The 16,541-nt window shown below is 48.4% G+C and overlaps 1 protein-coding gene across 5 annotated transcripts in view; it reads right to left on the reverse strand.

Moving 5' to 3' along the window:
- Positions 1 to 12,787: 12,787 nt before the first annotated feature.
- Positions 12,788 to 16,541, reverse strand: part of BEND7 (BEN domain containing 7) — a 46,040-nt gene continuing 42,286 nt past the window's right edge. For all 5 annotated transcript variants that reach the window (XR_012041863.1, XM_072858136.1, XM_072858113.1 and 2 more), the window contains one exon: positions 12,788 to 13,076. Coding sequence is in view for 3 of the 5 variants with exons in the window: in XM_072858136.1 (XP_072714237.1) it covers positions 13,015 to 13,076 (62 nt within the window). In the remaining 2 variants the exon portion in view is untranslated. The remainder of the gene's footprint in view (positions 13,077 to 16,541) is intronic.

A 16,541-nucleotide genomic window follows, 5' to 3' on the forward strand; every position in this document is an offset into this window, starting at 1 on the left:
CCCACCCCTGCCTTTGCTGTCTTGACCTGCTTGACATCCTTGTTGTGTCACACCTGGGGAACATTTCATTGACCCCCCTACTTCTGCCAGGCTGGGGCAGCAGACACTGCAGAGCTGCTCTCCGTTACTGGCCATTTGGTCACCACATGGAAAAGAAAACAAGCACATGGGGCTGGGCGATGCAGCAGCCTCTGCCACGCTCCCTGCAGTGCTGCTGCCCAGCCTACTCATGAGCCACCTTCTTCCCCGTCCAGCCCCGAAAGTTCACCCGTGCCGACAACATCTGCTTCGGTGGGCAAGCCTCGGGCCTTGCATTGCCCACTAGCATGCTCCTTGTGTCCTTCACCCTTTGCAGGGCTTCGTTTCCCCAGGCCACATCCCACCATGCTGAGCCTGGGCATCCCCCAAAATTTGCCATTCCCCCATGCCAAAAAAAGGTTTGGCAGGGACATGCCCTGGGGAGAGCCGCTCCTGCAACGTGGATGGCACCAGCACAACCCCGTTATCACCATCACGGGGCTGCTTTGGCCCCGTGCACAGCCCGTACACCCTGTGCTTTTCTGCACCGAGATCCTTTACAAGGCTTGAGCCTATAAATAATCCAGGAGCCTCGCCTCCCGCCCGGCTTCGCGCGCCGCTACCTTGCTTTGTTTCAGAAAGGACTGTGCAATCCTGCCAGCCAGATCTGCAGCCACCCGATACAGGTTCCCTTGGGATGAGCCTCGAACACTAACTTCCCAAATTACCGTCTGGAGCGATGGGTGCAGCCGAGCTGAGCCTGCGATCCTATTCCAGCTGCTGGCACTCACCGAAACATCTGCCTTGCCTGTGTCGTGCTTGTTGATGGAGCTGTGAGCAGCTCCCGGCACATCATTTGGGAATATAAATTGAGTTCCTCCGAGCTGGAACCACCTGCTTCAGATAATTTCTTTGGCAAGGAGTCTTCTTACTTACTCTCCATCCAGGATTTTTCTGCCTCCCGCTGCTGGCAGCCCTACCCAGTAGCTGGGGGGGGTGGTACTGATGGGTGGGAGTTTACGTGAACCTGTGGGGGAAATGCCGTCCTGCTGCCAGAGCACAGCAGAAGGCAAACGTTTAAACCATATAATAATAGAATCACAGACTGGTTTGGGTTGGAAGGGACCTTTAAAGGTCATCTAGTCCAACCTCCCTTGCAATGAGCAGGGACATCTTCAACTAGATCAGGTTGCTCAGAGCCCCGGCCAACCTGACCTTGAATGTTTCCAGGGATGGGGCATCTACCACCTCTCTGGGCAACCTGTGCCAGTGTTTCACCACCCTCAGCTTAAAAAACTTCTTCCTTAAGTCCAATCTAAATCTACCTTCTTTCAACTTAAAAGACCTCTCAGACCTCCCAGCAGGACTGATGCAGAGGGGCTGGGGCTTCATCCAGAGGAGTTTGTCCAAGACCCATCAAGATGCAGGTGGGACGCGCTCCTCTCCTCAGCCACTGACGGGCTGAATGGCCTCAGCTTGGACTCCGTCTTGCTTTGGGTGCTTCGGTTTTTGAGGTGCCAGGCACTTGTTGATGCTGAACTGAGGCTAGTTGGATGCGCGGGCAAAGAAGCAAGCAGCTCCCAGGGCAAACAGGCAGCTGTCGCAAGGAGCAAAATGACCCCAGCAACCCTGCCTGCTTTGCCTGCTGGAAACCAGGGTGGTGGTGGTGGGTGCTGCTGCCCCCAGCTTCCCTTTCCCCTCCATAGGGTGACATGTAGCCCTCCAGGTCTGTCCCTGCCTCTGCTCCTTCTTCTGCCCCAGCAGTATCCTCATGATGAGCATCTAATTAGGATCCATTAAACACACCTGAATTGTTGGCTGCCGAAGCGGATCTGAATCGCAGCCTGGGATCACGCCAACCGGGTACCCAAAACTTGAGCAAATTAGGAAAAGCGGTTTATACACCCAATTCCTCTGTTGGGAAATAGGTGCAATGTCAGCGAAGCACTCTCAGGGTTGCAGGCGAGGTGCCCTGGAAGAGGCCACGTGTGCTCAATGCAACCGCTTGTCTCCGCAGGGATCACCACTGTGCAGTGGTGTATTTTTCCCTTTGGAAAAGCAAAAATAAACCAAACCCTAAGCAGGGGTTCAGTGGTTTGTTCTCCTTGAGCGGCTGAATGTGAGCGTGTTGCCATAACAGTCTCACAGCAGAGGAGGAACCTAAACATCTCTCTTGCGTCCAGTCCAGCTGCTGAGCCTGCAGGTAGCGACTCCCTCGAGAAACTCCTGGAAAGCCCCTGATTCTTCTCACGCAGTGATTCTCACACGCAGTGAGAGATGCAAAGGCTGTTTCACAGGGACAATCGGTGGAGCTGCAAAGAGGTGAGACCCCTCCAGTGAGGCTGGACTTCCCACCATGCTGGGACGTGGGGGTGGATGGAGGGGGGCATCAGGGCTCCCTGCAGCCTCTGCACCCCCAAATGCAGCCCTGCACTCCTAGGCACACCCAGCGGTGGTGGGAAGTGCTGTAATGTGGTGGTCCGCATCCTCCTAAAGGGCTTTTTTCCAGCATTTAAAAGAAAAAAACCCACCAAAACACACAGGGAGAGCAATGATCACACCGTTAAATCTTCCCATTTCTCCATTTTTTCCCCATCCCCTGCATCCCACCGTTGTCCCCCCCCCGCCCCCTGCTGCAGCCAATTCCAAGTGTATTTTCCCAGGTTTTGTGCCCAGGCTTGGCATTAAGTAAACTCTCCACAGCAGCATCCGCCTTTGCAGGACTTCACACTTGGGCAGCGGGATAAGCCCGTGGAAAGGGGCGAATGCTCAGGGCAGCTTGGGGGTCCCTGGGGAGAGATGTCCCTCCGGGTGAAGTATTTTCCCATGCAGATGGGAAAGCAAAGCCCACGTACCGGCAGGCGCTGGGCGTGTATGGGCAGCGCTTGGGGGAAAGCAGCAAAGCAAAAACCAGTGATCAACCCCAGCAACGGCCGCTTTGATTTCCAGAAATACAATTAACACCCCCCCTGATGCAACTCCGTGCCGGAGAGTGAACCAGCAGGGAAGAGCTGCTCTTCCCAAATGCAAAGCATTGCCCCAAGCCCCGTCTGCCATTTGCTCGAGTGATGCCTGTGGAGTCCAAGGAGTCACTGCAGAGCCAAGTCTGACTGTTGTTTTTAACTCAGTTATTTGATTTAATCCAAGCTGTAGAGCCAAACCTTGCTATGACTAATATGCTTATCACTATCCATATGTCTGCAGTGTAACTAATGGGATGTGGGCTCAAAAAAAATGGGGGTTTTTTTTGGTTGGTTTAATTCAGGTGGCTCTGCAAAAGCTGATGTGAACATCAGAGTGTGAGAGGTCGATGCAGGATGGGTGGACTGGAGCAGAGAAATGCAGGGGTCTGCTGGCAGGTCTGCTTGTGCCACTTAAACTGCCACCAAACATCAGCCTCTTGTGCACCTGACACTCAGCAGATAGATAGTGGCAGGGACAGCGCAATGAACCCAACCCAGTCTTCACAATTTGGACAAAGACCATGGGCACTGGCATGGCTCTTGCTCATAGAATCATAGAATCATAGAGTCATAGAATCATAGAATGGTTTGGGTTGGAAGGGACCTTTAAAGATCATCTAGTCCAACCCCCCTGCAATGAGCAGGGACATCTTCAACTAGATCAGGTTGCTCAGAGCCCCATCCAACCTGACCTTGAATGTTTCCAGGGATGGGGCATCTACCACCTCTCTGGGCAACCTGTGCCAGTGTTTCACCACCCTCATTGTAAAAAATGCCTTCCTTATATCTAGTCTATCATGCCTAAGGTGATCTTGGTAGTACATAACACAGGTAGGTCAGGGTGGTCCTGCACAGCTGGTGGTGCCGTCTTCTATTGCACCTGCAGCATCCCACCTGGAGGGACCATTGGCATGACTGGGACGGGCAGGGTTTGCTCCAAGGCAACTGACAGGAGACCCCTGCAATGCTCATGACATAGAGTTCAAATACCCTTGTTGAGTGAGTCAACCACTATTAGAATCAAAGATAATATTTTAGACGTGATCTCCTTGAACAGACAACAATATTGCAGCAAGTTATAGACCGAGGAGGCAGAGTTCGGGGTAGAAAATTGCTTTTAAGTTCAGCCATTTAAGACATCAGCATTAGTTTTGCTTCTAAAACTTTCCGAGTGTGAGCAAGAATCACCTCGCCCACCCACACTCACTAAATATTTAGTCATTTTTAACAAGTTAAACAAAGCCCTTTGATTGGATTTATGCTAATGGCTCCTCCGTAGGCATTTCTGATTCATTTACATTTCATTTTAAAATTGCCTGTGTACATTGCTGATTCTCACCAACACCATTAGCAGATAAAAGGAACAAGTAACGGGTCACAGACGCCACAAGATGGCAATAGTTGAAGAGCAATTTGTTTCTGGAGGAAGAGATCTGGGGTTCTCCAGCAAACCATTTCTCGAAGGGCACTGTGCTGCCTGTGCATTAACCTTCACACTTGCAGAGGGATTTGTGTCGGACAAAAGCAAAGTAGTTTGTGCACAGAGTGGGTGGGTTCATCTTCTCCCCCCGGAGACAGGGATAGAGGACGATGGAGAAGACGTGAAAGTTGCCCAAGGTTGGCCCAGCAGTGTCCTGCCTCCCAATTTCATGGCTCTTCAAGCAAAACTTGCAGCGTGAAACACCTTGAAAAAGCTTGCACACCCAGAGATAGAGTGGGGTACCCACAGCCTCTGAGTCTTGGCTATGGGTGCAAAGGTTGGGTTTTCCTGAGTCTGAGCCTCACGGGACGCTGGCAGACGGGTACATCGCTGCGCCAACAACCTGCATGCATCTGCTGACACCTGATTTGTGGGGTCAGGAGGAGAGGTCTCAGCCCCACAGCACCCCTAGATGCAACACAGAGGGGGTTGCAGCAGATAGGAGCATGTCTGACTCTGCAAGAGGGCTAAGACCCTTGGTAAGACAGACCTGATTACTCTTCAAACAGTGTTAGATCATATATGACCTACAAACTGCAGTGATGGGGTTCATGACTTCTGTAAGGCCTTTGATACGGTCCCCCACAACACTCCTGCCTCTAAGTTGGAGAGACGTATCTTTTTGATGGTTGGAGTGTTAGATGGATAAGGAATTGTCTGGATGGCTGCATCCAAAGAGTTGCAGTCAACTTCTCAATGTCCAAGTGGAAACCAGTAATGAGTGGTGTCCCTCAAGGGTTCATACTGGGACCAATACTATTTCATATCTTCATCAATAACATGATGGTTGTTAGTGGTTTCTAGTGCACCCTCAGCAAGTTTGCAGGTGACACCAAGTTGAGTGGTGCAGCTGATTTGCTGGACGGAAGGGATGCCATCCAGAGAGACTTTGACAGGCTTGAGGAGTGGGCTCATGTGAACCTCATGAAGTTCAACAAGGCCAAGTGCAAGGTCCTGCACCTGGGTTGGGGAAATCCCCAGTGTCAATGCAGACTGGGTTGTTCAGCCTGGAGAGGAGAAGGCTCTGGGGAGACCTCATTGTGGCCTTTCAATACTCAAAAGGGGCTTAGAAAGATGGAGAGAGACTCTTCGCCAGAGCCTGTAGTGACAGGACAAGGGGCAACAGTTTTAAACTGAAAGAGGGTAGGGTTAGATTGGGCAGAAGGCAGAAATTCTTTATGATGTGGGTGGTGAGACACTGGCACAGGTTGCCCAGAGAAGCTGTGGATGCCCCATCATTGGAAGTGTTCAAGGTCAGGTTAGACGGGGCTTTGAGCAACCTGATCTAGTGAAAGATGTCCCAGCCCACGTCAGGGGGTTTGGACTAGAGGATCTTTAAAAAGTCCCTTCCAACCCAAACCTTTCTGTGATTCCATGCCCTGGCTCTGGCTGTGCTAGTGAAGCTGATGGCCTTTCTGCTCGCAAAACAGATGTGCCCACCACATGGAACGTTGTGAATGGTAATGCAGAGCCCAGCGTTGGGCGTGCAGGAGAGAGGTAGGTGCCCCTGAAGTGGATGAGGCAGCAGATCTGCAGGTCTCCGTCCTCCCCAAGCAGCTCCATCTCCCCCAGGGCTGGAGCTAACCTGGCACTGCTGAGCAGCAAAACTGCAGGCTGAGACTTCTGCAACGTCATCCTTGAAGTGAAATCCCTTGGAGCCCTCATTTTCCCTCAGCTGAGCTTGTTTGATTTTCTGCCTAGTGCAAAAAGAAGTGCAATGGTTTGACTCAGAGCAGGAAGGGTGTAAACCTTGGCCATGAACCTGGGCTTCCCACCTGCACAGCAACAAGTGGAGTTACCAGAAGCTCTCTGAAAGCAATCCCCAGCTATAAGAGATTTTATTCTGAAGAAAGCATCCACCTCTATTCATTAAGGTGAATGGTAGCTTGCACAGAAAACCTGGCAGCCTGGGACGAGGTCTGTGGCTGCAGCTTCCCTGGGTTGGAAGTACCTTTTGCTCCTGCCTGCAGCTCCTCTGGAGGAGAGGGGTGTCATGGACAGGGTAAGCAGAAGGTGTCCATCATCCTTGCCACAGGTCCATCACACCTGCAGGTACAGCTTCAGCCCGGGCTTTTCCCTGCCATCCTGAAGGGGTGTCCCCTGTGCTGCGGGGAGGGACGGGGCAAGGGAGAATGTCACCACAGAGCAGGAGATGGAAATAAAAACCCACGGAGAGGCGAGACAGCCTGGGGAAGGAGGAGATTCTCACTGCCTGGCCCTGGCCACGGGGCTGGATGGAGACTCCAGGGATGCCACCCCACTGGGATGGGTGCCGGGAGCCTGCATGAGGGTGACCTGTGGCGGAGGCAGGAGTCTCCACTGCTCTAAGGCTTCCCCAAGGTGACATTAAATGAGAGATGGGGGATGATCCATCACTCTCAGTGAAGGGCAGTGAAGGAACCATGCGGGAGCTCGTTGCTGTAATAAATGTTAAATGCAAAATCTGTGTTAATGCACTGGGGTTTGGCACACTTTATGCTCTCCAGGTGATGAAGCCAGGAAGGTGATGCTCTTATGGGCAGAGGAGCCAAGAAATGGAGGAGGTCTTGCAGCAGAACCCAAAACTTCATCTCCATGGGATGCAGCACATCCGCTGCTGTGGCCTGGCTCCCCTCCCTGGGGACCAGCAGCACCTGGGTGTTCAGGTAAATTTTATGCAAGCAGAGGGCGTTTCTAATCCTGCGGCACACCCTGTTCCCCCCAGGGCATCCAGCCCAGTCTGGCCCTTGGCTCTCCCCATGGCATCAGCCCCATAAGGGCAGGGTGGATGGAGAGGTAGGAGGTGAATACTCTGCTAGTACTGCCGGCATCAGGCAAGGCAACATGCACTCCAGGGAGGTGGAGGTCTGCAGGCGTTGGGGCACGAGCCATCACCAGAAAAAAGAGTCAAGAAAACCAAGGGTGGATGGTATCACCATTCTCACCGGCCAAAAAGCAGGTCGGATGCTGTGGGCAGGACCCGCCACCACCGAGCTGCAGCAGCAGGAGGCAGAGATGCGGCAGCGGGGAGAGTTGGGGTCTGAGTGCACGTGCAGGAGTTCAGGGCAAGGGGAATCAGATGGGAGCGGAGGCTGAGCTAACAGCAGAGCAGTTTACACATGTCCCCTGTGCCACGAGGAATGGAGACATGAGATACAGTCAGTGAATCCTGAAATCTCTCGGGATTAAATGATTACATTAATCTTTGCTTTCTCTAAGCTGCAGTAACGGTAATAGCCACATGCTGGTTCCAGTCCAGATCCCTCCGTAGTAACTTCACGGCGACTCGTCAGGGGGTTGGCATGGGCTCACAGCATCCCAACATGCGAATGTCCCCCTCGTCCTGCTCCAGCCCACACTCGCTTTTGCCTGGTGCCTCCGTGGTGGTGCCAGGTGTGGGGCGAAAGCAGAGCAGGGATGCTGTGGAGTGGGAGTATTGCTGCCAATGAGGTTTTTTTGGAAGTCTCCCAGACTGATTTCACTTGCGAGAGTGTGGGACCACCTCCCAGTGTGCATGTGCTGTCCATATGATGGTTTGCTGAACCATCCCGGGGTAGGGAAGGTCCTCGAGGCCACCTGAGCATCAGTGGATGGCAGAGCTACGAGGGTTGGCCTTTTCCTTCCACCCTGACCTGTCCAGGCATCACCTGAAGATGACATTTCTCCCAGGTGCACTGGTGATGGACATGACCAGGGGACATCCCTGGCCACAGTGCTGGTTGCCACCCCAAGCTGGCCACACAGCCAAGTTCCAGTAGGAGCCCCGGGCCACCATGGTCCTCTGACCCATGGTGGCTCTTGCTGGGCAGAGGTAGATTAAGGTCTTCACCCCATGCTGGGTGGTAGCCTTGGGGGCAACCATAGTGGTGCGAATGCTTTAATGCAAAGTTACACTGGGATGAGCTGCACAGGAGAGCAACCATCAGCAGACCATTCATCTCCCCAGACCTTCAGGAAAGATTATGGACCAGTTTGGCAACTTTTGGGCCCAGGTTCCGTCTAATGGCCTGCTACCCACCACACCAGTTCATAATCCTTGACAAAGCTCCCTCCAAAGGGTCTCACAGGGCAAGGGTGAGCCAAAGCAGCTCCTTCTGGCCTTGGCCCAATGTTGCCATCCATGGGGCCTCACTCACCCCTTGCAGCCACTCTTGGTGGCTGAATTTGGTCTCCGAGGGATGCTGTTGCTATTTGGCAGTTATCTTCCTTGCTCTGCTGCAATGAAGTCTTCCAGGGCTGGAGGGCCACAAGGTCAGCTCGAGGCAGGCTTGGACACCCTATGAAGACTCCTCCTGAGAGCAATTTTGGGGTAAAACAGCTCATATGAAGGCAGAAAATGGAAAGGTTGGATGGATTATTCATGGAGGAAACCCGGTGCCTGCATCTGCCCAAGGGAGCAAGAGGAGTGATGGGGAGAACGTGGGTCATGAAATGCAGCCTCTTCTCCTCTTACCACCATCCCTCTGGTCAACGATTACTTGCAATTACAAGCCAGAATTACATCTTCATTCCTAATTAGCTGCCTCGCTCATCCTGATTTCTCTGTACCTCTGAGGACCTGGGTGGAGGAAGGAGCCAGCACAGAAACACAAGGGGTGTGCCTCCCTGATTTCCGAATTCCCCACGTATTAGCTATTTTCTGCCCCTGTTAGCAGTCATGCATAACAACATATGCATGGAGGGGAGGGGAAAAAAGCTGATGGAATTATTTCACTTTTTTTTAAAGCCCAGAATCAATGTTTACACACCGGAGCTAAATTATTTATACATGTAATGTTATAGTTTCACATCGGTGGCTTTTATTAGCATTCAGCGGATAAGAAATCATACCTGACCTACTTGTACAAACCCCTCTCACGCCTCTCTGCAATGACAGCGTGGCGGGAAGGGGTGAAGGTGCTCTCCCCAGCCCAGCTGTGGGGATGCTTGAGCAGTGGGAGAGCCAGTGGAGGGAGAAGGGATGTCTTGGCACCTCCTACAAGGCATTTTGCTACTTTAGATTTGGGGGAGAACATGCGCAAGGGGGTTATTTTTGAAAAGTCTTACAAAATCCTGGCTACATCTGTCTCTCTAGGAGGACGTGGTCCCATGTTTTTTTCCTAGGACTGTGCCCCCTCCCTTCCCCAGCGAAGGAGAGACACACTTCCCAGCGAGGCATCACCACCTCAGCAGAGGGCAGGTTTTTGGGGGAGAAGGTTTCTCTCCAGAAGGGGTGGCCACATCAGGACCACACATCCCCAAACCACTCCGACATGACAGCATGTGTTTCCCCTAAAAGACTCAGCCAGCCATTTTTAAACCAATGTGTCACAGGCACTTGAGATGACTTTCTTCTTGTCTCGCAATTAATGCATTTTTTATAAAGCCCAGGCTCCGGTTTCCTTTCATGTTACCAGGAGGAGATCCTTTTTCCTCTTAAGCTTCAGAAGGATTTTTTCACCCAAAGTATTAATCTCTACTGTGCTGTACACAGGACAGAGGGACGCACTGGCCAAACGGCCTGGTGAGGTTGCTGGAGCTTGGCTGGAGCCCACGCACGGGTGCCGGCAACGGCGCTTGCTCCATCCCAAAGCCATTTCAACAGGTGAAACTGCAACCTTGCAGCAGTGCTTGCTGGTGGCTTTGCAGCACAGATGAGATTTAGTGCCTTGCAGATCCCGGTGCACAGCAACATTTCTTGCTCCTAATCATATCTTAAAGATGGGCATGCAACTTAACATTACAAATAATGGCATATTTACCTGCCCCTGTTGAAAGAGGGTAGGTTTAGACTGGGCATAAGGAAGAAATTCTTTACTGTGAGGGTGGTGAGACACTGGCACAGGTTGCCCAGAGAAGCTGCGGTTGCCCCGTCATTGGAAGTGTTCCAGGTCAGCTTGGCCGGGGCTTTGAGCAACCTGACCTAGTTGAAGACGTCCTTGCCAGGGGGGTTGGACCTTAAAAGGTCCAAAAGCTGGATCTTTAAAAGTTGGATCTTTAAAGGTCCCTTCCAACCCAAACTATTCTCTGGTCTGTGATTTAGTTGCTCTTGCAATACTCCGCAACGGAGAGGGACTGCGCTGACTCACTCCATGTCACACGGATGCAAGACGTGCACCAGGCTTCAGCCAATCCGTGCGGCCACCGAAGTGTAAAGGAAACTCTCGCTAGACTTTTTACCAGCAATTTATCCCTTGCGCTGCTTATATAAAGCAGAAAAGGTGTGGCAAGCCGCTCTTTCACTTCACGGGCTCCTTGTAATTGATGGAAGATTACCAGGAACGTGTTTTCGTGGGAAATATTTTCTAAGGCTAAACAACATTTGATGAGGGTGTGATAATAAATTACCAAGCATATATCTTTGCAGCTACTCCAAATTGTGAGTATTGGTTTGTACTTCCTATGTGTTGTTTCCATAGAAGCAGAGCTTAACCTTTTAAGTGCAGATTATAAAGGCACCTAATTCAATTAAAATTAGACTTCAAGCAAATCAGCACTTAATACTCAAGAGTTATTATGAGATTGGATATAGATGTTGTTGTGACTGGCAGGCAGCATGGTTTCCGTCTGAAACAGCTGGAAAAATAGTATTGTGGCAGTAACTTTTAGGGTTTTCCTATACATTTCCCTATGTAGTCCACTAACTGCTAGGTAATTCCTCTGAAATATGGGAATCCAGCACAGAACACAGGAACGCAAGTGCAATTAAAGTTATTTATTGTAGGTTTTCTTTTCTGGACTGACAAAGAGGGTTTCCCAGAGATCGATAACACGACACAATGTTATACACCATTTCACAACTAGTCCCTTGTCGCTTTATTAAGAACATAGTAATTTAAAAATATCTAAATATTTACATATTAATAAAACATATATACAGAAGATTGAGACATTTTTACCTAAATATGGAATGATTTTTTTTTCTTCTCTCTAATAAACCCTATAAAAAGATTTCTGAAGAAAGTCTGAACAGTAGTCACAGTAAGTAAACACAAATGAAATCTTCCAAATTTACAAAATGCTGATTCCGTTGCTGAAGGGTTACGATACAGACACGACGGACCGGTGCCCCCTGCCCAATGCAGGCAACTCCAAGCCGTGAAGGAAGGAAAGACTCAAATTTTAAGGTTTGCAGTGCACATTCGATCTATTCCACAGTTTCAGAGAGAACATGGTCATTCCTAAAAGTCCACGGTGGGTGGGTGGGGAAGGGCTGGGAGCCTGGTTTCTCAGGTGCCAAGAGAACAAACTGCTCCCCGTTGGCTTCGGCCTTATCTGTGGGCATTCAGTGACATCTGAGAAGCAGGCTTTAGGGTTGTTTAAACAAGAGATTAAATATTTTGAAAACCATCCCACTCTGTAATAGCACTTCTGTTGAGACACTCAAAGGCCAAATAGTTTCCAAAGAAAAAAAGATGCACCTAAAATATACACAGGGAAAGGAAACACAACGGTAAAGGCTCTAGCAAGCTCTCCCTCCAATTGCAGGAAACACGCTCAAACTGCCTGGTGATCGATAGATGTTGCAGGTATGACCTTCTAGACTTTTTTCCCCAACATTTTTAAAGTGTATTCAGTGCTGATGAAAGGTGCAGAAGTGAAGCTTTGCATGGAGGGCCATGTACGATTTTACCTTAGCCCTGACCTGAAAGGACTGACCCTTTCAACGTCTAAGGGGGTAGTGCAATTTCTTGATCAAATCGCTCATCTTAATTGCTGAAATATCAATAGAGTGCCAGTCAAAAGGTGACTTTTTTCTTTAAAATAGGTGAATATTGTCATCACGGGCTATGGTTGAAAAATCAGTGTGCAGACCCTCTTCCTGGAAACTTGGCAAACTAACACGTTTTGAGATGGAGGTGGTAGGGCAAGTTGGGGGGAAAACTGAGGGGAGAATGACCACCTCCAGTGATCTGCACTACAAAGATGCTCAAGAGCCATCCCACTAGGACCACGTAGGGGAAATTGAAGAATAGCTTCTCCTTGCTATAATTAGGAAACAGGGCACTGCTGGGAAGAATCCTGCTTTATTTCCTGCTAAATCCAGCGAGGACTTTTTAATCACAGCTGCGTACGACTGGTCATTGGTACCACAGCAGCCAGGAAAGGAACAGAGGGTCTGCAGAAGCAAAGAGCTTCGCCGAGTCAAATGCTCATCGAGCCCCTGGGGTTCCTGACGGAGAGAGATGCCACCCTGGTCCCTGGGGATGGCGTCACCCGACTGTGTGTATTCACCTCTGTGTGGCTTAAGACGAAACACTGCTGGCAAGCATACAATCATGTGGAAAAATACAGTCGTGGAGGAAAAACAAAGGCAAAAGAATGTCTTCAGAGTGGATACCCCACTAATTAAATAATGCATTGGATATGAAGGGAAATCATCTTTAATTAAGATGAAGAACAGTGAAGCAATCTGGCAGTTTTGTTATTTGAGGTTACATGGAAAATGCATGAAACAACACAAACGTGAAGGGAAAATGGTATGGATGTCCATGTCTTGCGGTACGTTGAAGTTCTCGCGCCGACCTTGCGGGAACATTATTCAAAGGAGAGGATGTTTCTATCCACTAAGAACACTGATGCAGGATGTGAAATTCAAGCTGAAAAATCTGGGTTTGCGTCTATCAGATGATCTGTTGTGGTGTCGAAAAGGTTACCTGAAGGAAGAAAGAGTTTGGAGAAATCAGTTAAAAAAATGTAAAAATCTAAGAAATCAGCAATTTGCAAAAAACCCCCAAAAACAAAAAAACCCCATTTTAAATGATGGAAATTACATATTTGAGTTCTAACTTTAATTTGTGATGGGGCTGAATTGCTGGTGTGTACGCAGGCAGCGGCTGCAGAATTCCATTTAGAATAGAGCTCAACTGGCTAAAGAAAGCAAATTAAATAGATCTTTTTTTTGAATACACAATTTGCCAGCAAAGTTTTTCACACAACATATAGTGCACCCCACTTCAGATGTAAAGTGCTGCATTAGACTTCGGCACAAACTGCACTGCGATGCTCACCCCTTTGAAGTGATGGTTCTGAAGAAGTGAAAAAAAGCACCACATGAATTTTAAACCTAGAGTACGGACTTTGGGATCTTCTTTGGAAAAAAAACCCCTACCACTCCGCAGTAGTCTAAATGCATATGGGAGAATATATATATATAAAAAAAGGTGCGCGGTGTGATTATATCCCATCTTTTCTAAAGCACTTTAAGAATGTGCTTTTTCTAAACAGAACAATGAAAGATGGACAGAAGAATTACAACTAGAGCACTAAGAACACAGGGCAAATAGGAGACAGACATCAATCAGCCTGAGAGGCAAATACAACCCAATGAAAAGGGAAGACTCATACAATCATGCACTGAAAGGATAAAGATTTATATTACAATAAAGGATTTATATTTAAGGTTTCGAAAAGGTTTTTTTTTTTTTTAAGTTTCGTTTTCTTGATATTGTATTTCAAGAGAAAAGGAGACAACCTATATAGAATTGGATCGTTGCTGTTTTCTTATCATCAGTTTCTTTACCAAGAGATTGCTCTCATCTTTTCACAAAGCTCTATCACCCCTGGACCTGAGGATTGGGATGTTAGTGTTTCGGCTTCTTTTAGGGATATCAAAATTCTTTCTCATCTTGAAATTAACCCCAGTGTGGAGAAACTATACAAACTCTCAGCACAGCTGTTGTCCAAAGCACAGATATAAGGAGGGCTCTCTCATGGTCCTGGGCTGCATATATCTTTCAAACGCAATTTTCAAGAGGAGGATTCAAGAAAAGGGTGTTGCAGCTGGCTTACATTCGTTTCCACGTGCAAAACTTATGCGATTCCTTTTGGTTTTTTTGTTTTGTTTTCTTTTGTTTTTTTAACCACAAAATCCAGATGCTTTGTCTAAATTGTAGAGCAAAATAAGATGAGCCTTTTCACAATACCAACTTATATAGTAAGAGTCTAAAAGGTGCCACATCTTCATCCTGATAAAGATCTATCTCACACCTTCCAGGTTCCTGTATCACTGAGAAACTAATCAGTCTTTCCACTTAGTCCACAGTAATTACCCCTGGAGCTGTCTGATCTGTCTCAGCTCAGGTCTGGACACAGCCTTCAGCTTTTGGTAGGTGCAAAAGCTGGAACTGTGGAAGACCTGAGCTTTGATAACATTTGTTAAGAGACAATTCTTCTAGTATTTTCTTGAGATGTATCTGTCAATGCACCAAAGTTCCCAGCAAATTTAACTGCCACAGTTCTTCCAATTTACTTTAAACACCGTTCAGTCAACAGCTTTTAAAGCAAAGGCCCTCTTAGTGTTGAGGGTGATTTTGAAACAGGAGCATGATTTCTGCTCAGAAGTGCTAAAATATAATTGGGCAAAAACATCTTCCTTAGTTTTATGAGCATGTACCAGCTCCATTTTTTTACAGGGCTTTTGAGTTCCAAAAGAGGGTTTTGAAAACAAAACACTCCATGCTCTCCTCTAAGTCCAGGACTTTGCTAATTGTGGGCACAGAGGGTGCAGGTTCAAACCCGGCTGTAGGCACCTATACCAATTAACTGCACTCAGAGCCCAGTCCTGCCAGCACCAAAGGAGAGACACCTCCAAACACGACCGCAGCTGATCTGACCTCCTCTCTGGAAGCAGCCCTCTTCCCATCAATGATGGAGAGAGCTGAGAGCATCCACACTTCTGACTGAGGTGTCTCAAATGAAGTGTCAGCCATAGGCTGTGATCTGAAAATGCGTAGGTTGAGGCATTTCAGTATCGATAGTCCATATATACCCAGATCTTGTTCATAACATTGCCGGCATCATAGGCAGGACTGACTGAGCAGAAAAGGCAGATTAAAGGCATCTGAGTTTTCCCTTTTTTTTTGCACCAACACTTACCGCTGATTCAACGTTGTTCACTCTGGGTGCTTTTGATTCACAAGTTTGTTCAATTCTTGAAAACCAAGAGAGCAACCATCTTTCATGAACAGCTTCCATACCCCACCTTTTCTCCCCATCCAGTCTCCTGCAAGACCCCCCTCAAGCAATCCAGTTCAGTCTGGTTTTATTCTACCAACACACCAGGTTAACCACTGATCACAGAATCACAGAATCATTTGGGTTGGAAAAGACCCTTAAGATCACCGAATCCAACCATAAACCTAGCACTGCCAAGTCCACCACTAAACCATGTCCCTAAGGACCACATCTACACGTCTTTTAAATACCTCCAGGGATGGTGACTCAACCACTTCCCTGGGCAGCCTGTTCCAGTGCTTGACAACCCTTTCAGTGAATAAATTGTTCTTAATATCCAATCTAAACCTCCCCTGGCGCAACTTGAGGCTGTGATTTATCTGATATTAGCGGTCATCTGCAACCGAGGCCCATTGCGCCAGGCACTGTACAAACACATAGTCAGAGAAACTCTTCCCCAAAGATTTTTCAGGCTAAACAGAGAAGAAAGCTGAATAAATTGCACGAATGCTCTCTTTAAAGAACCTGTCAGTAACACCCCTTTATAAAACCAGCTGTAGTAAGACAGGGAAAGACCTCTGTAAATGTTATATTCCACCTCTTTTGCAACACTCCTTGATAGAAAGCATCTATATTTTGGCTCTCTATCATAATTACTGTCATTATACTGCCTGTATATCACTTTAAATCATTTGCTTCCAAGAACAGTATGATATTACATGGATACGTACTATAAAGACGCACTCGCACACATGTAATAATGGGTGTGAGTCAACTGCTTGGCTTACAGCCTGCGAGCATCGCCTCCCCCACCGATGCAAACTGCAGCATGGTTTATTTAGGTGTCCTTCCACAGATAGTACAGAGAGATATACATCACAAAGGAAACATTTCAGCTCAAAAACTGTGCATGCATGGATGCTGGAAGGTGTAGGAGCAAGCAGACTGCAATGGTGATCTGCTGTGGAGCGGAAAGGGAGTCATCTTCTCTACCACAAGCATCTCAGCACACTCATTTCCATCAATGATGTACGACGCAAGTAGTAACTACAGAAACTGCGCTTGAAGAAAAGCACAGCAATCCGATAATTCTGCTCCTTAATACAATGACCAGAGCAATGAAAAGATAACACTACGTCGCATTAGCAACCTTTATGAGGGTCCTC

The sequence above is a fragment of the Ciconia boyciana genome, chromosome 1, assembly GCF_034638445.1.
Source record: "Ciconia boyciana chromosome 1, ASM3463844v1, whole genome shotgun sequence".
Classification (NCBI taxonomy): domain Eukaryota; kingdom Metazoa; phylum Chordata; class Aves; order Ciconiiformes; family Ciconiidae; genus Ciconia; species Ciconia boyciana.